Genomic DNA, 24251 nt, shown 5'->3' with positions numbered 1-24251 from the left:
ATGTTCACAGATATACTATATCCAGTCTGACTGAACCTTATGCTGTTCTTCTTTGTAAAGATGAAAGGCACAAAGTTTAGTCACCAGATCTGGAAAGCTTGTAGAAAATGCCCTAAAACACTTGGGGTCTTAATTTCAACAAAAAGCTGTTCTACAAACTATAAACGAGGGGTGCTAAATACAAAGGTACAATACACGTTTCAGAGTTTTGTTTCTGATACATTAAAAACGTTATCACGTTTTCCTTCCGCTTCACACATTACAATTTTGTTTACCACATAAAATATCAAAAAATACTTGTGAATCTTGTGTTTGATTCAAAGTATTTTATTGAAATGTGAGAAAATTAGAAAATGTCCAACAGGTGTGAATTTCTTTTGCATAGCGTTGTATTTAAGCCTTATATTGGTTTGTCTTCCAATTAAGCCAATTTTACACTACAAAATCTGAAAAAAAAATAAAGTTGTTCACAAGTATTAAAGAAACTTCCTCTCGAACAAGGCTACCATAAAAAAGTTGACCATCGCCATACAGAAGATATTAATCATCACCTCCTACAGTTCTGCCAGATGTCTGTTTTACCACAACCCGTCCTCTACCAACACACAAAAGCCGGCAACCCCATCCCACAGATGCCTGGAAGCCCCCCCTTCTCATCACGCCGCAGCTCAGACATCACTAAGCCCAGATAGCTACTCACAGCCAGTGGTTAACAGCTTCAGACAGGCGTGGGAGCAGGGATGTATCTAGGCGGGATCTGCCCCCAGAGCTGCCAGGTCAGGCAGGACAAACAGGGGCTCAGGCCAGGAAACGAGGACCTCTGCCTCAGGGTCTGCGGCCTCTTCATAATCCCCTCCTGAACCACCCTGCCGCCCCATCATAGACTCCATACACCTTTCAGGACAATATTTGTTTCTCAGTTGCATAAAAGGAATAGACACTAATGTTGTAGACATTCAGAAAGTGATGCTACTGGTTTAAACCTTGGTTCACATTTTCATATGCCATGAGTCCCCCTCCCCAAGAAACGGAGCAAAAATGCATTTGCTGCAGCCTACATTAACATCAAAATTATAAACTATTATTTATTTCTTGATTTAAAGTTTTTAGACAGAAAAGATAAAAAAATAATCATGCTTGACTCAATATAGATACTGTTTTTAGCAGAACACAAACAAACATCACAACTTCACAGGACAACACAGTCAACATATACACAGCTGAAAGAAGCAGAATTAGGAGGAGGCCACATCTCAGTGGCTACAGCGATAGCTGTCCAGCAGGTAGTGAGCATGGGACTTCTTAAAAATCCTTATTGTTGGCATAGTCCTTATGTGCTGTAGGATGTCATTCCAGGCTTTACAGAGGACATAACAGTCCATAACAGTTTTTGAAAGCTGGTAATGACAAAAGGACATTTGTGCCTAGTGGTACAACCAGTACACAAATTGGGTTTTGGTACCAGAAAGTCTATTGTGGACCTTATAAGCACTGTTATAGAGTCTAGCTATTGGCTCCAGAATTTCATTTGTAGTGAGTGACCAGATAGACAGACACTATGAGAAAGACGAAAGTATTATTGCATGAAAAGATGTTACGGAAACAGAAAATGTCAAATGTGGCCTAATTCTACATAAACATATAACTTTATTTTTTAGCCTTTTTAGTGATAATTTGTATATAGTCACTGTAAGGTAAGAATCAAGGTTCATTCCCAAATATTTGTAATTGGTTACAATGGAGAGTTTTTGATCTGAAAAGTAATGGGATTGTCTATAGATAAATGTCTCCTAGGTGAGTAAAAATACATGCATTCTTGTTTTCATTAATATTTAGATGATTTTCTTGCAAACACTGATGCAAACACTGATGCGTTTAAACCAGACACAAAAGGTACAGTGTCATCAGCATACAATGAAGAGTGGTCCCAAAATGCTCCCCTGTGGAACCCCATAGAACAGTGTAATGCCTGGGATGTTGTTGCTCCAATTTTTACAACCTATGATCTATCAGGTAAATATGAAGAGAACATTTCTATTGCAGAAGAAGAAAGATTAAAATAAATCAATTTGTTTAACAAAATATGATGGTAGACTGTATCATTTAAGCTGTTAACACGTTATAACCCATTAATAAACAGTTCTAAGGCAGTATAAGATACCTTTTATACATTGATGAAGAATCAATTTAATTTTTAAATAAACAGTTCATAAGGTGTTTACAGTTTTATTCATACCTGGTTTATTAGCTACTTATTAACTTTTTATATGAAAGAATACTGAACTAACAGCTTGACTCTTAGCTCAGCTAATGGTAATTGTGTGTTTTGGGCCCAGCCATGGATAGAGTAAAACCATTGAACTACACAAATAAAAGACACAGGTAAAAACTCTGAATCCCAGAATGGAGAGCATTAACCTACTTTCAGGTCTACTACTGGGAAGGAGGAGTCCCAGCTGGAATTCCTATGACATCATATTACAAAACTCTGAGAGCAGCAGCATCACAACCTCTTTCCCGCTGCACTTCACTAGAGTGGCATCGGGAAGAAATGCATGTCAATGTCTGACTTCGCTGGCCGATGTAGATCACTTCTTCGAAGAACGTTAGATCCCAAAAATTTAAGTATGGTGTGTTGTTTGCGCATCAAAGGACTGTATCTCGGCCAGTAATAAGACCAACTGCCCTAAACCCTTCTTTCTGAGCTTCTGCAGAAAGAGAATCTGAGCCGGAGATTCCCAAAGAAGAGATGGTGTTTCTAATCATGGCGACAGTATAATGTTTCCCCTCCCTGCCTGAGAGAAAATGGCTAAAGCTAAACAGCTAAAAGCTGTTTTGGGTTGTGTTTTACAGTTACAACAAAATTTATTAGATGGAGTGGTTTAAACACAGATTGGCAATAACGTGGCACCAATACACAATAAAAACCGTGGTTACCTTGTTGCCTGATATTAGATTTTATATGCTAAGAAGTTACTTTGATACTTTCATAAAGGGCGCTGATTTCAGAAGCTGACATGATTACACTGCAGACAGATCAATTTTGCACCAGGATGTTTCTATTACTACAGAGTAGACTGCTTCGACCATGCAGAATGACTGTTGCGATTTTCCTAAAGGAGCGATAAGAAAGGGCCTTCTTAAAAAGAGTGTTTTATGGAAGACACCAGGTCTTGATCCTACAAAATACAATATATAAGCACCTCTTCTGGCATCATTGTATTTGTACAAGTTGCAGTAACACTCCTAAAATTGTTATCCTTTGAACTTTATGCAAACTTCATGCGGTACAGTTGGTGTCCTCCTGAACCTAGAATACATTTACATCAAGTTTAACCAATGACATAGTTTCAATCTAAGTTTGATATATTTTTTTAATTACCATGAACTTAGAAAGTTGCACCAGAGAAACTAGACAGATCTTTATGCATGAAATTTATGAATTTAAAAGAGAAGGTGGTGGTATTTTAAATATTTTAAATTATATTTATTTGTTTGATTTTTTGTCAACTATTAATTTTCTGTGAAATATCCAGACAATTAATGTTGTCCCCCAACGCTTGTATATATGATGACAACACAATGAAACTCTTGAAATTCCATTATAGCTTTTGGTTTTTCTGCCCCACTCCAAGCTCATCAGTAGCTTCTATCTGGTCACCTTATTTAAAACCTTTCTGCAGATGTCCCTGGGTGGCTTGTTTTTGAATCTCGTTGCAATTTGTAGAAACTGCGGCAGAAAGTGCTTATTTGATGTCATGTTAAGAAGTGCTTATGAGCCCACAAAATCATTTTCACTTAAGGCAAATGTCACCTGTGGCCCAAGTTGTGCAGACTTGTTCCCGGATTTGGCTAATGTGACCTTCAGCCATGTTGTAGGCCACATAATGTTTTTGGTTTCTGACACTCCTTCCTTCTGAATCTTTATTATGCTCTTTTCAACCACTCATATTTGTTGTATCTACCCCAAGCTATTGCAAGATGTCCCTTCTATCCAGCCTTTTCTAAAATGGGTTGCTTCAATCAAATTTGTGACTCATTTTAATATTTTAATCATAGATAAATTTTTTAAAGCTGTAATGTTAGATTTTGCTGTAATAAGCCTTACGTATATGCCAGTCTGAACTTACAAAAAGTAAAAGTTTATGTTCAGCAGTGTTTTCAAAACATCAGAAAAACATTCCCCATTTTTAAAAGGTGTTTCATTATTAGCCTTTTCAAAAAGACAAAATGTTCCACAGATCTTAGATGTTTTTTTCCAAAACCTGATTCCAGCTGAAATATAGTGAAATACATTATTTAAATTAGGCATAAATTACCAACAGAAGAAACAACACAAAGATATACAGAAGTGGACAAATTTGTTGACCTCCCTGATAAAGATGTATAAAGTCTGTACAGTAAGTACTGGAGGTATCACTAAGAGTCCATAACAGTCATTACACACTACCTACATGCTGTATAAAAGCCATTTCTGTTCAATTATCACAGATGCCAACATAGATTAGCTAAACTCTACATGAACTATAACTAGAACCATGTGCTTTGGCCAAAGACAAGATGGAGCTTTCTAGCAAAAAGCAGCAAGCATGAAATAAAGGATGAGTATTTGGAAGTAATTGTTAAATATGATGGAGGTTCTGTAATCCTGTGGAACTGTTCCTCTACCAAAGGCCCTTAGAGTGAATAATGCCATTTTACATACAAATCTCCTCGGTTCTGCTCGAAAACAGAAAAAATGGTTGTCACTGGGTCTTTCATCAAGATAACAATCCAAAAGATTTGGCCAAATCAGCACATAATTGGTTCGCCAGACAACAAATCCACATTTTCCTTATATGATCCAACCTTTTGAACTGTTATGTTAGAAGAGTGAGTGGAGAGGTTGATCTAATGGCAAAAGGAGGTTGAAGAAAGTATAGACAATAATGGTGCCAACTATGGTGACTTTAAGAAAAAACTGTTTTTATCATATACATGTTCCATATACTCAAAATAAGCTTTGGGTTTTTAAATATACTTGATAGTGACATTATTTTACAGCAATAAGATGCTTTTTATATTCATTTTTACCAGTTGTGCCAATAAAGGTGGTTGGGGCTGTAAACAGTCCTGTGTATCCTGATTCTGAGTCCTGAGTCTACTGCTAGATTCGTATTTACTTTTGCATCGGCTCAGCAACTTCTCAACCCTTTTAGCCAAAATCCTGAGAAGTACAGAGAGTGAGAGGAACAGACGAAGTTGCTGAGCAAACACTTAGAGTCCATTCATTCACAATGTGGCTCCAGGGGATGCAGAGAATGGGAGGGGGCATGAGAAAGAGGGGGAGAATGAGAAAGAAAGGGAGCCACAGAGAGGGTGAGAGAAATACATGGGAGCGCGCATAACCTTTTTCCTGCTCAAGCTCATCAAGTACGGGCCAGGGCTCCTGAAAACGCAGGGATTACCAGGGTGCTGGAGCTGTGGTGGCCTGGGCCGCCTCTGCTCGCTCCTGCACTGCACGCTACACTGCCCTGCTAAAGCAGCGTACGTGGTTCTCACACACACACAAACACACACACACACACACACAAAACACAGAACACACACATATACACGATTACACGATCAGTCATGTTTATACGCTGCTCATATTTTATTTGCAAAACTTCACATGAATCTTTGAACACAGATACCACACAAAAATGAACTCATCTCTAAATATGCTCAAATCTTCAAAATTTACACCAGTTGCTTATTTTTTTAGTAGAACTAAATGTGCAAAGTTGACAGCTAAGCAATGAACTCTTTTGGACACAGTTATCCTCCTGTTTAGCAGCATAAACTGTTCACTTTTTATATCAAACATTGATGAATTTACTTGAGTTAGCATCTGTTCCCGAAGACATGCAGGAAATCCCCTAGCTTTACACGCTGCTTGAAAAAGGTGTATCCACAGAAGCAAACACCTAATTATACAATTAGGAAGTGAGCAGCAAGGGCACGCTTTGGAAAGCTTGGCTCCGAGCTATGTGATTGAGATTTGTGAGCAGAAAGGGTCACTTTTCAGTAGGAAACAAGTTGCTCCTTTGTGACAAATATGAGATTACAGAAGAAAATATACAGTTTAATCCTACCGTTTGTTTTTTGGTGAGATCTGATAGAGAGGGGGGGAAATATTATGACAATGAAATCATTGAAGATTGTTATACATAGATCTTTGTTAATGTAAAAGGACTTAAAGGTCCAAAAATCATCAGATATTATATTATTTAACTCTAGTTATATCATCTGTATTAATAAAAATGTTTTTATTTGCCCTACTATCTGTAAGCCATTTTTCTACTTAAGTTGGTTCATATAGGGCAGCGCCATAGAAAGAGAGAGTTACGACACTCCCATTGACTTCTATAGAAAGAATTGAATGCGGAAGTCATGTGGTTCATGGAGCTGCTAATAGTTCCAAACACCAGCAGTTCCAGCATTAGACGTAGTTCATTCTCTGTGTTTCAGAAGGATTTTTTACGGTAAGTCGATAAAATACAACATTATTTTGCTATTGTAAAGCTTTAGTTGACTGTTCTGTATCACAGTTTAGCAATTATATTTTATATCGCCAGGTTTAGTTAATTAAGCATGTTAACTCGCTTGCTGTATTTTAACTGCAGCTAGCTCATTGTAAGCATGGCGGGTTTTAGACGGGTCTATCTCATTGTGTCTGATTCAGCATTTTAAAATGTCCATTACAGCTTACATTCTTAACGTTGATAATTTTCTAATTTTTATTGTAATTCCAGCTACTGAACTAGCACATCTTGAAAAATACTGTGATATTGGCATGGTTAATTTAGTTAAAAGTTATAGATTGTTTGTCAACGACGGCCACATAAATAGGGACATTATCATTAAACGTGATTGTGAAGATGAGTAATTTTTTATTATTCTTTTCCAGGTAAACCACACGAGAATGGCTTAAGTGAACTGCTGAACCTTGTTGGATACAAAGCACCACAAAGTAACAAGATCTAATTTTTCTGTCCTTAAAAGTAATAAGAGCTGACCAAGGTATTTGAACAAAATTATTTTAAGACCTTTACCAAGTTGGTATTTACAGCAGGACTGTTACTTAACATTTGTTTTATGTTATTAGTTTTGCATTTGCTAGTCATGGTTGAAGTTGAAGAAGATATTAGAATCTATCTCAAGACAGAACAAGAAATTAAGAATTATTACTGGAACATATCAGCATCAATACACAGAACAGTAACAAAAAATACTTTTAAACAATCAAAGGTAACACTGCTGTATTCTTGTTGATTTGGAGTACTGGAGCTAACTGGTTGTTGGGAAGGCTGTCAAAAAAAATCTAAGTGATCAGAAACTATATATATACAGGGGTTGGACAATGAAACTGAAACACCTGTCATTTTAGTGTGGGAGGTTTCATGGTTAAATTGGACCAGCCTGGTAGCCAGTCTTCATTGATTGCACATTGCACCAGTAAGAGCAGAGTGTGAAGGTTCAATTAACAGGGTAAAAGCACAGTTTTGCTCAAAATATTGAAATGCACACAACATTATGGGTGACATACCAGAGTTCAAAAGAGGACAAATTGTTTGTGACCGAGACAGCAAGTCTTTGTGATGTATCAAGAGCCACGGTATCCAGGGTAATGTCAGCATACCACCAAGAAGGACGAACCACATCCAACAGGATTAACTGTGGACGCAAGAGGAAGCTGTCTGAAAGGGATGTTTGTATCCAAAAAACATAAAACCACGGCTGAATTAAATGTGCACCTCAACTCTCCTGTTTCCACCAGAACTGTCCGTCGGGAGCTCCACAGGGTCAATATACACGGCCGGGCTGCTATAGCCAAACCTTTGGTCACTCATGCCAATGCCAAACGTCGGTTTCAATGGTGCAAGGAGCGCAAATCTTGGGCTGTGGACAATGTGAAACATGTATTGTTCTCTGATGAGTCCACCTTTACTGTTTTCCCCACATCCGGGAGAGTTACGGTGTGGAGAAGCCCCAAAGAAGCGTACCACCCAGACTGTTGCATGCCCAGAGTGAAGCATGGGGGTGGATCAGTGATGGTTTGGGCTGCCATATCATGGCATTCCCTTGGCCCAATACTTGTGCTAGATGGGCACGTCACTGCCAAGGACTACCGAACCATTCTTGAGGACCATGTGCATCCAATGGTTCAAACATTGTATCCTGAAGGCGGTGCACCAATACACACAGCAAGACTGGTGAAAGATTGGTTTGATGAACATGAAAGTGAAGTTGAACATCTCCCATGGCCTGCACAGTCACCAGATCTAAATATTATTGAGCCACTTTGGGGTGTTTTGGAGGAGCAAGTCAGGAAACGTTTTCCTCCACCAGTATCACGTAGTGACCTGGCCACTATCCTGCAAGAAGAATGGCTTAAAATCCCTCTGACCACTGTGCAGGACTTGTATATGTCATTCCCAAGACAAATTGACGCTGTATTGGTCGCAAAAGGAGGCCCAACACCATACTAATAAATTATTGTGGTCTAAAACCAGGTGTTTCAGTTTCATTGTCCAACCCCTGTATATATATATATATATATATATATATATATATATAGAGAGAGAGAGAGAGAGAGAGAGAGAGATTTGAAGAAACACATTTACTTTTCTTCGTATTTGCTGGAAGGCATTTACTTTTTTTGCCTTCCAGTATGACCTTACAGCTATGATAGTAATTGATTCTGAGTCCTCTAAACTGTTTCTGTATTGTTTTCAGGGAGGTCAGCAGATGTGGCGACTGACTTCAAAGGGAGCTGCTGCCAATGATGCCAAGGAGGATGAACCCTCATTCGGACTTGGGCACATTTCTACCTTGTTCAGATTTGATCAGATACAGTTTATTGGTGCAGATGTAATTAATAAACTGTATAAATGGTAGTGCAAGTACTTCTTTATTAAAGTTATTTTTGCATTTTACATATCTTACAATAAATTGTTTGGTCATTTATTTTTGCACAATTCACAGTTTTGCTATCTAATATGATTTTAACTACAGTTTCAATTAAATGAACATTTTAGTCAATGAATTACAATTTTACAACAGTTGTCAGACTACGGTCACAATCAAGTCTGTTATAGATACAAGTACTCAGTTCACATGACAGCAAAAAATAGAATGATTATGTCTTCTACAAAAATTAAGAATTCATCCCAGGTCTTCAGTCATATTTTCATTCAGCTACTTATTTTCCTCATTTGTTTAAAAATTATTTAATTTTTTAGTTAAATAATTAAAAAATTAAATTCTGCTCATTTTCCATCTGTAATATTTGGATATTTTTGTGAAATACATAGGCAAAAGATCTTTCCACGTAGTATAGGAATGTAGATCTGAAGGTAAGTTTGATCAGAGCTCTTAACTGCTGGCACAGAATACAGTTATAGCATCCCATGCTAGCATGTGTTAGCATGCGGAGATCAGAAAGAGCATTTATAATAGGTATTGTTACTTCTGTTTGGATTTTCAAATTATGATGTAGTTACCAGTAATCAGGTCATTATTATTTAATTACCAAAAGTTGCAGGAAAGAGTGAAAAAAGTCGCTTTTTGCATTTTGTCGCGCCTGAAGCCGTTCAAACTGACACCGCTGAGATGTTTGGAACTATTGAGAGCTACATGAACCACGAGACCTCCTATCGGCGAGTTCAAAGAGTGTCGTAACTCTCACTTTCTATGGTGTTGATATAAGGTATATAGTACACTGTTAAAAAAAATAAAGAAACCCTTTTTAATTGGAGCATAACATTAAGTCAGTTAAACTTTTGGAATATTGATCTGGTCAGTTAGGTAGTAGAGGGGGTTGTTAATCAATGTCAGCTGTTTTGGTGTTAATGCACTTAAGGGCAACAATAAGACGACCCCAAAAATAGTAATGGTTTTGCAGGTGATGTCATGATCTGCCTGTGTCAGGTTTTGAGTTTGAGTTCCTAGTCTGTTTTCTCTTATGTTCTTGAGTTGCTTTAATTTTTAGTTAATGTTTAGATTCATCATTCCATCCTTGTGTTTAGATTACTTTCTTGGATTCCTGTGTTAGATGACTTAGGTTATATTTCCTTATAGATCCGGTTCCTCCCTGTTTATGTTCTTTAGTTAGTCTTATTGTTTGTTAACTTATTTCTGTTCACTTAAATGTTTTCTGTTACCTGCCTGAACTCCCAGCTCATTAGTGTTAATTAGTCACCCTCCTTTAGTTGCCTCCTTTCTCTCCCACACCAGCTGCTCCTGATTCTCTCCTTGATTAGCTCCTTTAGTTCATTGGTCCACTCTCCACCTTCTCTCAGCATTTATGCTCTCTGGTTTTTTGTCCTTATTACTGGATTCTTCTGCTGGTTACCTGCTGTTGCTCCTGATTATCCATGCCTATAACTACGAGCCTTATTTACATGCCTGTGTTCAAAGACCTGGACTTTTTGTAAGCTCCTACCTTTTGTTATTTAGATACACTACACTATTCAACTCACCATGCCGCTTCCTAGAAATGCTCTGCACCTTGGTCCTACACAATTGTAGCGTTCTCTGACAGGTGAAGGCAGCAGATATTTTTTCCCTCCTCATTTTTGTTTTGACTGCTTTTCAGTAGTTTTACATTTGGCCAGGGTCAGTGTCACTACTGGTAGCATGAGGTGATAACTGGACCCTACAGAGGTTGCACAGGCAGTCCAACTTCATCAGGAGGTTTGCACTGTCTCCCAGCACAATTTCGAGAGCATGAAGAAGATTCCAGAAGAAAGGCAGTTACTGTAAGAGAACTGGACAAAGCTGTCGAAGGTCCTTAACCCATCAGCAAAATGGGTATCTGCTCCTTTTGGCAAAGAAGAACAGGATAAAGACTGCCAGAGCCATACAAAATAACCTCCAGCGTGCAAAGACACGAATGTGTCTGACCAGACCATTAGAAACCAACTTCATGGGCATAGCCTGAGGGCCAGATGTCCTATAGTAGGCCCTATACTCACTGCCCGGCACCGGGGAGCTCGATTGGCATCTGCTAGATAACACTGGAAATGGCAGGTTTGGCACTGGCGCCCTGTTCTTTTCACAGATAAGAGCAGGTTCACTTAGAGCTCATGTGACAGACCTAAAAGGGTCTGGAAAGGCTGCGGTGAATGTATGCTGTCTGTAACATTGTTCAGCATGATCGGTTTCAAGGTGGATGAGTATTGGTCTGAGATGGCATGTCCATGATGAGACATACATACCTGTACAGGATAAACAATGGCACCCTGACCGCCATTAGGTATCGGGATGAAATCTTTAGACCCTTTGTTAGACCCTTCACTGGTGTATCTGGTAGCTCCTGGCGGATGAAGAAATTTGATACAGTTGAGGGGCCTCCATGCTATCCTGATCTAAATCCAATAGAACATCTCTGGGACATCATGTTTAGGTCAATTCACTGCTACCAGATTGCACCTCAGACTTTACAGGAGCTCAGTGATGTCCTCGTCAGGATCTTGGAGGAGATACCCCAGAATGCCATCCATCAAAACCATAAGGAGCATGCCTCGACGTTGTCAGGCCTGCATACAAGCACGATGGGGCCATACAAACTACTGACCACCATTTTGAGTTCCTGCAATGATATTTCAGTAAATTGGACTAGCCTGCCGCATTGGTTTTCAGTTTAAATTTCTTTGTGACTCTGGATTAAGCCTTCTGTGGGTTGATAATTTTTATTTTCATGAAATGAGGCATACTTTTGTTTTTAACACATAACATATTCTATGTCAGTATGAATATCCAGCATGTTTTTTTTCCAATTGAATTCTGTTCATTTTCAAGGTGCTCCTTTAATTTTTTTGAGCAGTGTACTTTGCATGCTTTTAGTGCCTTCAAAACCCCTTTAGAACATAACTCCAAATACTACAAATATTTTATGTGATAGCCCCACATAAAGTAGTGCATAATTATAAAGTGAAAGAAAAATGATACATGGTCAACATGTTTACAAAAAATATCTGAAAAATGTGGCATCCATTTGTGGTTGTCTCCTGAGTCAGTGCTTTCTAGGACCACCTTTTGCTGATATTTCAGCTGCCAGTCTTTTGGGGCATTATTCTACCAGCTTTGCACATCTAGATATTGACATTTTTCCCCATTTTTTGCAAAATAGCTCAGTCAGATCGGATGGAGGCCACCTCTCAAGATCAGTTTGCAAGTCTTGCCACATTTTCTGTATTGGATATAGGTCTGAACTTTGACAGAACCATTACAACACATTAATGATGATTTTATCTAAAACATTCCATTGTTGCTCTGTCTGTCTGTCTGTCTGTTTTTTATTTTGTCATTATCCTGCACAAATGTGAACCCCTGCCTTAGTCTCACATCTTTTGCATCCTTTAACGGGTTTTCTTCCACAATTACCTTGTTTTAGCTCTGTCCATCTTCTCATTAACTCTGACCAACATCCCTCTCCCTTTAAAAGAAAAGCATTCCCACAGCATGATGCTGTCTTTAATATGTTTCAAGTTGGGGATGGCGTGTTTGAGCAATGTGTATTGTAAGTTTTCTGCAACACAGTATGTAGTATGTAGCATGTTGGCCAAAAGTTACATTTTGTTTTTATCTAACAAGAGTACTCTGTTGCTTTGTTCCCTACATCCCTTTCGTTAAACCACAAATGAGACTTCTTATAGCTTTATTTCAACAGTGGCCTTCTTCTTGACACTTCTCTACCTAGGCCAGATTTATTTGTTTGCAAGAATATATTTGTTCTGTGGACATGGTCTCCCACCTGAGCTGTGGATTTCTAAAGCTGTTCCAGAGTTACCATGTGTCTCTTAGGTGCTTCTTTCATTAATGCTCTTTTGTGCAGTTTGCCAGTTTGGTTGGACCATGGGAGGTTTGCAGTTGTGCAAGACTCTTGCCATTTTTGCACTGTTCAACTGACCAGTTCTTTGTTCATAGTTAAAGGTTTTGGGCATTAAATGCCCTGAATGTCCTAATTTATTGTCTTTTGTTAAAAAAAAAAACATTATCCTGTAATCTGGCCATGACGTTATTAGAGGATAAAGAGCTGAATAATATTGGCTATACAGCATTTTAAGGACTGAGGTGGACCACATCCTTAGTGAAAGAAATTTGTGGCAATTTGGTGTTTAATTCAACCGCACTGGAGGATTTCTGAGCATGTTGAGTGTCATCACAGCATTACCGCAGTATCTCAATCGGATTTAAATCTGGATGTTGACTAGGCCACTCCAAAATGTTCTTTTATTATCAACATTACGGAGTACTTCGGCGAAAAACGTTCTAGTGTGCTTTAAATCATTGTCCTGCTGCAGAATGCCAGTGCCCCATGGCTTAAGGTCACAAACTGGTGGCTGGGCATCCCCCTTCAGCAGAATTCATTGTTCCATGAACTATACAGTAGTTCATGGAACAACTAATGAGCTGTTATACCTTTGTTTTTATACTTTTATGTCCCAAAGGTTTTATGATCTCTTTACATCTTATCTTGGGTGGCGTTATGTCATATGCTGTCATTTATAGATTGTTCACAAATGAGCCTGCTTATGAAAAGGATAAGTGATCCCATCAGTTCTATGTCACAGTCATCAGAGAGAGGCATGGACAGCTTAGAGGCTCCCAGCATACCGACAAGACCTTGTTTATGAGCTCTTTGTAAGAAGGATCAATGATGTGCTGTCTTGAATGGATGTTAGGAAGAAAAGCATATTTTTGTCTGATTAATCAGAGGAAACAGAGCCAAGCACACATACATGGGTTAATGAAATATATATTAATTTACTATATTTACAGTTGGCAAAATAAAAAAGTGGGGTGCAAGGTGGTACAGTTAATACTGTGGTCTTGTAGCAAGATGGACCTGGATGGATGGATGGATGGATGGATGGATGGATGGATGGATGGATGGGTAATGAAATAGCAACGTAATGGGATGTGAAGCTGAGTTGGACCTCCACTGCTTAGTGAGTTTCCTGAAAAGAGACGTTGTATATTTAAAGCATTCCAAGTACGCTACGTGGACCAGACAGGCAGAAAGCATGATGAGTAACAGCTTCCCAAAAAGGAGAGAGAGTGATGGTGTGAGCTGGCGAGGGGGGGTAATCGTGTATGGTCTTTAATGAGTATAAAGCTTTTCCCAAATGTAACTATATTACCTTTTGTCAGTTCATCCAACTTTTTTTCAATCTGATATGGCTTCATGTGTCTGAGGAGAGTATCAGTGAGGTCACTCTGACATAAAAAAAATTCTCTAACAGACGTCAGAGTTTCATGGGGCAGAGAAAGACCAGAGAGGTGGGCTCCAGACACAGACAAGGACTCTCATTCAGGTCCTTAATGTCTTCTTGTAATGCTGTCTTTCAACATGCACTTCTCTTTTTTTCATTTCAACTCATCAACCAGAGACTGGATCACCACTGAAAATTGCAAAGGAAAGTCACATGACCTATAAAATGTTTAGATTTTTGCCAACTAAACCCAAAAAGAGTCTTCTATGTATATATCACCTCCACTAAGACTAGTTGGTTCTGGCATTGCCTGGTGGTGAAAGATGGACAGCAAGCATGCCGACACACAGCAGAGTGCTTCAAGAATTTATTACTATGAGAGGAGGGTTAGAGATGCGATAAGACCCGGCCTTTCCACAAACTGATGATGTAAGGTAAGGGTGCCTCAAACAAACAGAAAAATGCAGCACATGTCCATAAAGGCAGGACTAAGACAGACGTCTACAAATTATTATAGAAAATAAATCAATAAAACCTTCAGGCCTTGAGGTCCATCTTATATACATTCCCTGCATTCATCTCTTTAGTTTCAGGTCTTCACTTGGTGGTTTATCTCTCATTTTTGTGGAGACCTAACAGAGCAGTATTTGCTAAGAAGTGTTTGACATCCAGTACCACACCCACTCAGCTCCTGTTGTCCTACCCATTGTCCAAGATGGGCTTAGACAGGTGGGATCAGCATCCATTATGTGCTCTAAGACTAGTGCAAACAAGTCGGCATTAAACTCGATGCAAAAAACCTTGTTACACCGATAATCAGAAGAAAATGAACACCCGCAAGTACATCCATCATGGGTTCACTTTAAATACTTTGCTTTTTGTCTGCTCTGGCTGCTGTTTGATGCTTCCACACAACATACATGTGCACTCATCCTATTTATTTTATTGTAATTATTACTGGCTGCATACTAACTCTACCTGTTGATTCTGAACAGGAAAAGGCAAAAGAAATAGAACTCAATAATATGTAGAGTATTGATAGTATTTTAGTATGCACATAACACACATTTCAACTAAGTGAGGGTATGCATCACCAGATGTAATTTGGTATGGTTATTATTGTCAGTCTTTTACTTACACTGAGTGAAAGCACACCCTTACACCCATCTAGTGGTTAGTAGATGTCATCATGAAAATATTTCCCATTTAATGGTGAAATATTTGGCTACTTGATAAGCGAAAATCCCTTAGTGACATCAGTGGTTATTTAATAAAATAAAACATAATTAAAATGTTGCGGGGCAGTAAGTGATAAATATTTACATTATATTGGCTTTAATTTGTGAAATTCCTCATTGATAGAAACATTGGTAACTACATGAAATGCAAAGAAACACAGACAAATATAAATGTATGGAAGCCTCAAGTATGTGGTGCTCATCACAAAAGATGAATAAAAAATACAACTGAAAACATGCAAATGGTTTTTATTATTGAACAGGATATAAATTATTTTTTGATCTGCCATTTTTGGTCAAATGTAAATTCCAAGACAGTCCATTATTAGAGAGCTGTGGCGTACCATCAAATAACGGTCTGGACTTTGGACGGTCCTGCACGCGGAACGAAACTCTGATGTTTTTTGTTCCTTCTGGACTATAAAGCCGAGGTACAGGCGGTTTCCTTAAAAACATGGCTTCCCGAAGACAGTCTGCAGCGCCAAGTACCTTTAAAAACACTTCTACCGATGCAAAAAGGTACTTATCAAAGTTGTTTGCTTCGTCGTAAGAGAATATCTGGTACTATGCCGATGTATTGGCTTCCAATTTTTCGGTAAATAAAATAAGGAAAAGGAAAAGATAACTTACTTAGCTGTTCCAATTAGCACAATATATTTTAGCCGAGCAGGGAAAACGACATGGTCTCATATTTTTACCTTTTTTAGATGAAATGTAAACTCGGCTTCGATCTAAACTAAAGCAGTTTTGCTTTCATGTTATCAGTTTCCATCTCTGACAGCAACTTTCTTTTGTCTTCAGTTCGAAAAGTGTCAGTAATGGAGGTAAAGCCAACAACAATGCAGCTGGGAAGAAAACTGTTAAATGTAAGTATGCACTCAGGTTCTTCATAGGTTGGCAGACATCATGGAAGTGATCAGTAGTACTCATGTTGTTATATGTGCATATTTGCGTTAGAAAAGTGAGTTCGGAAACACCGTAGGAGACTACAGGTCCTTCTCAAAATATTAGCATATTGTGATAAAGTTCATTATTTTCCATAATGTCACGATGAAAATTTAACATTCATATATTTTAGATTCATTGCACACTAACTGAAATATTTCAGGTCTTTTATTGTCTTAATATGGATGATTTTGGCATACAGCTCATGAAAACCCAAAATTCCTATCTCACAAAATTAGCATATCATTAAAAGGGTCTCTAAACGAGCTATGAACCTAATCATCTGAATCAACGAGTTAACTCTAAACACCTGCAAAAGATTCCTGAGGCCTTTAAAACTCCCAGCCTGGTTCATCACTCAAAACCCCAATCATGGGTAAGACAGCCGACCTGACTGCTGTCCAGAAGGCCACTATTGACACCCTCAAGCAAGAGGGTAAGACACAGAAAGAAATTTCTGAACAAATAGGCTGTTCCCAGAGTGCTGTATCAAGGCACCTCAGTGGGAAGTCTGTGGGAAGGAAAAAGTGTGGCAGAAAACGCTGCACAACGAGAAGAGGTGACCGGACCCTGAGGAAGATTGTGGAGAAGGGCCGATTCCAGACCTTGGGGGACCTGCGGAAGCAGTGGACTGAGTCTGGAGTAGAAACATCCAGAGCCACGGTGCACAGGCGTGTGCAGGAAATGGGCTACAGGTGCCGCATTCCCCAGGTCAAGCCACTTTTGAACCAGAAACAGTGGCAGAAGCGCCTGACATGGGCTACAGAGAAGCAGCACTGGACTGTTGCTCAGTGGTCCAAAGTACTTTTTTCAGATGAAAGCAAATTCTGCATGTCATTCGGAAATCAAGGTGCCAGAGTCTGGAGGAAGACTGGGGAGAAGGAAATGCCAAAATGCCAGAAGTCCAGTGTCAAGTACCCACAGTCAGTGATGGTCTGGGGTGCCGTGTCAGCTGCTGGTGTTGGTCCACTGTGTTTTATCAAGGGCAGGGTCAATGCAGCTAGCTATCAGGAGATTTTGGAGCACTTCATGCTTCCATCTGCTGAAAAGCTTTATGGAGATGAAGATTTCATTTTTCAGCACGACCTGGCACCTGCTCACAGTGCCAAAACCACTGGTAAATGGTTTACTGACCATGATATCACTGTGCTCAATTGGCCTGCCAACTCTCCTGACCTGAACCCCATAGAGAATCTGTGGGATATTGTGAAGAGAACGTTGAGAGACTCAAGACCCAACACTCTGGATGAGCTAAAGGCCGCTATCGGAGCATCCTGGGCCTCCATAAGACCTCAGCAGTGCCACAGGCTGATTGCCTCCATGCCACGCCGCATTGAAGCAGTCATTTCTGCAAAAGGATTCCCGACCAAGTATTGAGTGCATAACTGTACATGATTATTTAAAGGTTGACGTTTTTTGTATTAAAAAAACTTTTCTTTTATTGGTCGGATGAAATATGCTAATTTTGTGAGATAGGAATTTTGGGTTTTCATGAGCTGTATGCCAAAATCATCCGTATTAAGACAATAAAAGACCTTAAATATTTCAGTTAGTGTGCAATGAATCTAAAATAATTGAATGTTAAATTTTCATCATTACATTATGGAAAATAATGAACTTTATCACAATATGCTAATATTTTGAGAAGGACCTGTATATGAGACTACAGGGTTCCCATGCAGTCTCTAGAAATGTGCTTTCATCGTTTCTGCGCCTGGATAAGTGTGGAAAAACAAAACATAGTTTGGAAATATTTATTTCATTTTTTTCCCTTTAATTTAATTATTAAATCAGATTTTAACTTTTTTTAGTTATTACTTACTGAGAACCCACAGATCTTCCTCAAAACAACGTCTTTATAATACGGGTTTGAACTGAACCCGTAGTTCTCAAACTGAGTCTAGCAACGCACTGAAACTGCTGTCTTTAAAATATTTACCAACAGATTAAAGCTATCAGAGGTCACAAACCGTGCTTTATGCAGAATATGCATTTTGCATGATAATTCATTCATGTGTGTAAATGTTAGACATCTTCAAATCATGCTGATCTAAATTAGAATAAATGCTAAAAAAGGTAAGCAATCACCTTTTGTCGTAACGGGGACCTGGGACCTTTTGACCTCGGCATATTTCATGATTCATGAAGATGGAGAGAATAAAACATGAAACAAAAAATATAGAAATTTGTGTTTGGAATAAGATGCAATTTTGAAACTTAAAATACTTGGGCATCTTGAAAATGGCTTTAGTGCAGTAATTCCTTTAAAAACCTGTACATATCATAAATTAGCCCTTGTCTACTACATAGCAGATGCTAACTTTTCAACTTTGTGCTGAAGTTGGATGGTTTTGCTCACCTTTAACTTAAATCAGTTTGAAACTTCGATTTGCCTTATAAGTCAGTTTCAAAATCCCTTGCTTGTTACTTTTGTCATGCGGAGATTTCCTCCACAGGGTTACTCCTGTTTTTAATGTTGTTCAAGGTCTTGGGGATTATGGAGTAATTATTGGCTTGGGGTATTATCCCTTCATAGAAAGATTCTTATACTTTAGTATCACTGATTTGTCTACATCAGTACATGTGAACTGCCTTAACTCTCTGGGATGCTCCTTTTATACTCAGTGACACACTTAATGTTTTGCCAGTGATTGTTGCAAAGCGTTGCTTATTTTTGGATTGAGTAATATACTTCTGGTAATTTATTAATGCTTTAAATAAAACTGTCTATAATCGACGCATCTGCTTTAGAGACTGTAATCCTACTTCAAAAATGATTCCATATTGTCTTCATTGATTTGTAGCGAGTGGGACTATTGTCAAGTCTCGATATTTACAATCAGCTGAAAAGACGTCTCTCTCAAAGGTAATGCAGTTTGTTTCATCTCTCTTTGTTTTCTTGGAACTTTTTTTTTAATAAGGTAATTCATGCCGTACATCTGAATTGCCATATTTTTAAACAATGCAGTAGCGCCCTGATTTATTCTATATTCTTCTGGGCTGTCTTGATGTCTGTCTGTTCTTCGTCCACCACCTTTCAAGAGTAACTCGCTGACCAATGAGTCGACTGCTTTGCCTCAACGGCCTTCCTCACCCAAACCCACCGCTGTCAAACCAAAGGTGGGCACACCAACAAGGCGTTCATTGACCCCAAAGGCACTGGCAGAGAGTAAGATCTTATTAGGATTGTTTTGGGTTTGTGTTAATGTTATTAAATGTCTGATATTGTGCCTTTGAAATAGAAGAATAACTATAGCATACCCTAGTGGCCATGATTTCTGCTGTTACTTTGGGGAAAAAAACTGATTATACAAAATGAAATCCACCTCAACTGAGGTCTGAATTAATTTTTGATAATGTTTAATCAAAATAACTTCTAGTGATATTGTTTTGTCTTCCGAAAAGCAACGTTTTCACGTAAAACTGATCCATCCCTCCTTGGTAAAAGTGTCCTGCAGTCCACTTTTACAGATGGCCACTGTCTTCGACCAGATTTTGATATTTCAGTCATTAAAGGTAAATAAAACCTCTGCAATACTATGACTTTGCTTTCAAAACTGAATTGTGAATGAATGGGATTTTTCATTAACCATTTTTAAAGATAAAACTGTGGTTGAGAATGCAAAGGAGCCTGAGAGAAATCCAGAGAATGAGAAGAGGAGTGTAGAAATGCAAACATTTCTACTGGCTTATCTTTCAGCTAAGGTAAGACTGGTTAAAACTGCCTGATTATTGCTGTAAATTGCTCTTAATGCATCTGCTACATTCAGTCAGCACACCTAAATGTGAATAAAACATGCTTGTGTTTGGGTTTGATAAAATGCAAATATGTGAGAATTCTGTTTACCAGATGGAGAGTAACACTGCAAAATTCAAAGCTGAGGCAGAGGCAAAGCTCCTTCAAAAGATGGATGAAGAACAGAGACTTCATAGTAATGTTAAGGAGAAGAAGCGGCAATATGTTCTGATGGAGAAGAAAAAACAGCTGAATGAGCTCTTGGACTCGCAGGTCAGTGCACCAGTAACTAGCTATGGAATATTTGCACATTTTATATTCACACAGATTTAGCTGTGGTTTTTTTCTAATTTCATGGTTTAAGCAAGAGGTGCATTAGTCAGTGGACTCATTGACTGAAATCAAACAATTTTCCTTTGATCGGCTATGTTTGGTGATGAAAAATAAGATTTTTTTTTTTCCCCTATTCATTAAATGCAGCAAAACTAAGAACTCTCACCATCAACCCACACTATGCACTTTCACACCCCTTTCTTTGACTGATAAAAATTCACCTGAGGCATTTGTAGTTCCTGCTTGATCTATCATTTACATATGTATAAAGCTAAAACAAATATTATTTTAAACGGTCTAATTAATGCCTCATTTGCATTTTGTAAAGTGATGTTAGGATGATAATAGTATGCCTTTTTATTGCTGGATTATATTTTTGTAATCCATTAGTAAACAATGTGTCTGCATAAAAACAGCAATAACCGAAGGGATTTTTTTTTTCCCCTGCCAGATTGATATGCTGACGCCTGTGGCCGAGGCAGCCAACCAGTTCACAAAGGACTACAAGTGTTTTGCGACATCTGTCGACAGCACCCGTCATGAGCTGCCTGTCAAGAACTTCTACATAAATGGGGATGGAAGGCAATTTCTAGGTTATTGCAATGTTTCTAAGTTCAAGTTAAATGGAACAGTCTTTACTGCCTTCCTTTAATTTTCTGCAGATAAACATAAACTAGTAATGCTTCTCGTTAAGGAAGCTGGATAACATGATTTAACTCCATTGTTCTCTGTAAATGACCAAACAGCCCTAAATTACTACTACATGTTTTTATAAGGATTCAATGATTATATACTATGATTTTGACAGAAACCCGTGGATCTCCTGATATTTACATACACTTTGTTTGTTTTTAGATAAAGCTGAGGCTTGCCTAAAAGAAACTGAGATGCTGCTACAAGAGTGCACACAGGGAGATCATGTGGACAACAGCACATCTTTAGAATGCCTTAAAGAAATAAAAACAATATCAAAGGACATCAGTAAGCAGCTTTCAGGGTAAGTATATGTATAAAATTCTTCAGTGCCAATCATGTTACAACTACAAACTTGAATGGATTTTATTGGGATTTTTTGTGACTGGTTAACAGAAAAAAGGTACAAGCGGAAGAAAAATGATAAATGGCTATCAACATTTTCTGCTAATAGAAATTGGACAGGTTCTCCCATCTGAGCTGTTGATTTCTGCAGCTCCTCCAGAGTTGTATAGGCTGTTCCTTGGTCTTCATTAAGGTGTTTGTTCACTAACCTCTAAGGAATCCACAGAACAGCTATATTTGTAATGAGATTCAATTACATACAGCTTGACTCTATTTACTAATAAGGTGATCTTGCAAGGCAATTTGGTTCGCTCTGGATTTTATTTTAGGGTATCAAGTGTTTATATACAAATGTACCCTGCATTTTCAGATTTTAATGGAAAAACCATCTACTTCCAACTTCACAGTGATGCACTACTTTGTCAGACATAAAATTCCAGATTTTGATTATGATTACAATGTAATAGCTAGAGGAATATGAAGACCAACCAATTTATGGTGTAGGTAATATGCTAAATATTTAAACCCCTGACATATTTGGCTTGAGTGTTTTTTTTTGGTTTTTTTTTATATACAGGTCCATCTCAAAATATTAGCATATTGTGATAAAGTTCATTATTTTCCATAATGTAATGATGAAAATGTAACATTCATATATTTTAGATTCATTGCACACTAACTGAAATATTTCAGGTCTTTTATTGTCTTAATATGGATGATTTTGGCATACAGCTCATGAAAACCCAAAATTCCTATCTCACAAAATTAGCATATCATTAAAAGGGTCTCTAAACGAGCTATGAACCTAATCATCTGAATCAACGAGTTAACTCTAAACACCTGCAAAAGATTCCTGAGGCCTTTAAAACTCCCAGCCTGGTTCATCACTCAAAACCCCAATCATGGGTAAGACTGCCGACCTGACTGCTGTCCAGAAGGCCACTATTGACACCCTCAAGCAAGAGGGTAAGACACAGAAAGAAATTTCTGAACGAATAAGCTGTTCCCAGAGTGCTGTATCAAGGCACCTCAGTGGGAAGTCTGTGGGAAGGAAAAAGTGTGGCAGAAAACGCTGCACAACGAGAAGAGGTGACCGGACCCTGAGGAAGATTGTGGAGAAGGGCCGATTCCAGACCTTGGGGGACCTGCGGAAGCAGTGGACTGAGTCTGGAGTAGAAACATCCAGAGCCACCGTGCACAGGCGTGTGCAGGAAATGGGCTACAGGTGCCGCATTCCTCAGACCTGGGCTACAGAGAAGCAGCACTGGACTGTTGCTCAGTGGTCCAAAGTACGTTTTTCGGATGAAAGCAAATTCTGCATGTCATTCGGAAATCAAGGTGCCAGAGTCTGGAGGAAGACTGGGGAGAAGGAAATGCCAGAAGTCCAGTGTCAAGTACCCACAGTCAGTGATGGTCTGGGGTGCCGTGTCAGCTGCTGGTGTTGGTCCACTGTGTTTTATCAAGGGCAGGGTCAATGCAGCTAGCTATCAGGAGATTTTGGAGCACTTCATGCTTCCATCTGCTGAAAAGCTTTATGGAGATGAAGATTTCATTTTTCAGCACGACCTGGCACCTGCTCACAGTGCCAAAACCACTGGTAAATGGTTTACTGACCATGGTATCACTGTGCTCAATTGGCCTGCCAACTCTCCTGACCTGAACCCCATAGAGAATCTGTGGGATATTGTGAAGAGAACGTTGAGAGACTCAAGACCCAACACTCTGGATGAGCTAAAGGCCGCTATCGAAGCATCCTGGGCCTCCATAAGACCTCAGCAGTGCCACAGGCTGATTGCCTCCATGCCACGCCGCATTGAAGCAGTCATTTCTGCCAAAGGATTCCCGACCTAGTATTGAGTCCATAACTGTACATGATTATTTGAAGGTTGACGTTTTTTGTATTAAAAACACTTTTCTTTTATTGGTCGGATGAAATATACTAATTTTGTGAGATAGGAATTTTGGGTTTTCATGAGCTGTATGCCAAAATCATTCGTATTAAGACAATAAAAGACCTGAAATATTTCAGTTAGTGTGCAATGAATCTAAAATATATGAATGTTAAATTTTCATCATGACATTATGGAAAATAATGAACTTTATCACAATATGCTAATATTTTGAGAAGGACCTGTATAGCGAAATTATGTAGTGATCAGCACTACCTAAAAATGCATCATAACTTTCAGCAAGTATTCAGATGTCCCTACGTTTTTCTAGAACATGTTCAGAGCTTTTGGAGCTGTCATCGTTGATCTGCCGTCATTCAGTCCAGGTTCAGCAAGCAATCGAGGAAGAGCACCTTGGGAGTTCGAAAACCCTTCAGCTGTTTTGTCCCAAACAGTGAAGAATACCATACAGGATGGGATACGCAGTACATGCACTTTGGAGTACACCTCAGTCCCTGTATTAATTTTCTAATTTTAAACGCTTAAAAACCTTTTGTGTCTTTTTCTATTGTGTATTCTGTCTGACTTTGCTGTAATTGTGTTATAATTTGTTCTGCTCACTAACAACTCATGCATTTTTACAGATTGAGTGTTTTTAGTAAATAGTGAAAACAATAAATATGCATTAAAAACGTAATTCAATTTAAAATTGTAATACAATCAATAAAATAATTTCACTTATCAACGTGATTCTATGGAGAGCTTACTCATATAAGGGAGTAGATAATAAAACACTTGGTTGTATAAAAGCATCATGATTAAAACTTCT

General features: G+C 38.6%; 1 protein-coding gene across 1 annotated transcript; it reads left to right on the top strand.

Moving 5' to 3' along the window:
- Nucleotides 1-15863: 15863 nt before the first annotated feature.
- Nucleotides 15864-24167, top strand: haus8 (HAUS augmin like complex subunit 8). Its single transcript, XM_047373730.1, has 10 exons — nt 15864-16000; nt 16283-16347; nt 19231-19292; nt 19469-19595; nt 19832-19942; nt 20028-20131; nt 20277-20435; nt 20947-21088; nt 21351-21492; nt 23754-24167. Exons 1-10 carry the CDS (start codon nt 15936-15938, stop codon nt 23878-23880), a joined length of 1104 nt encoding a protein of 367 aa, XP_047229686.1. The 5' UTR covers nt 15864-15935; the 3' UTR covers nt 23881-24167.
- Nucleotides 24168-24251: the final 84 nt, after the last annotated feature.

Source organism: Girardinichthys multiradiatus, chromosome 9, assembly GCF_021462225.1.
Source record: "Girardinichthys multiradiatus isolate DD_20200921_A chromosome 9, DD_fGirMul_XY1, whole genome shotgun sequence".
Taxonomy (NCBI): Eukaryota; Metazoa; Chordata; class Actinopteri; order Cyprinodontiformes; family Goodeidae; genus Girardinichthys; species Girardinichthys multiradiatus.
The sequence above is the reverse complement of the archived record's forward strand: the minus strand, read 5'-3'. Positions and strand labels throughout refer to the sequence as shown.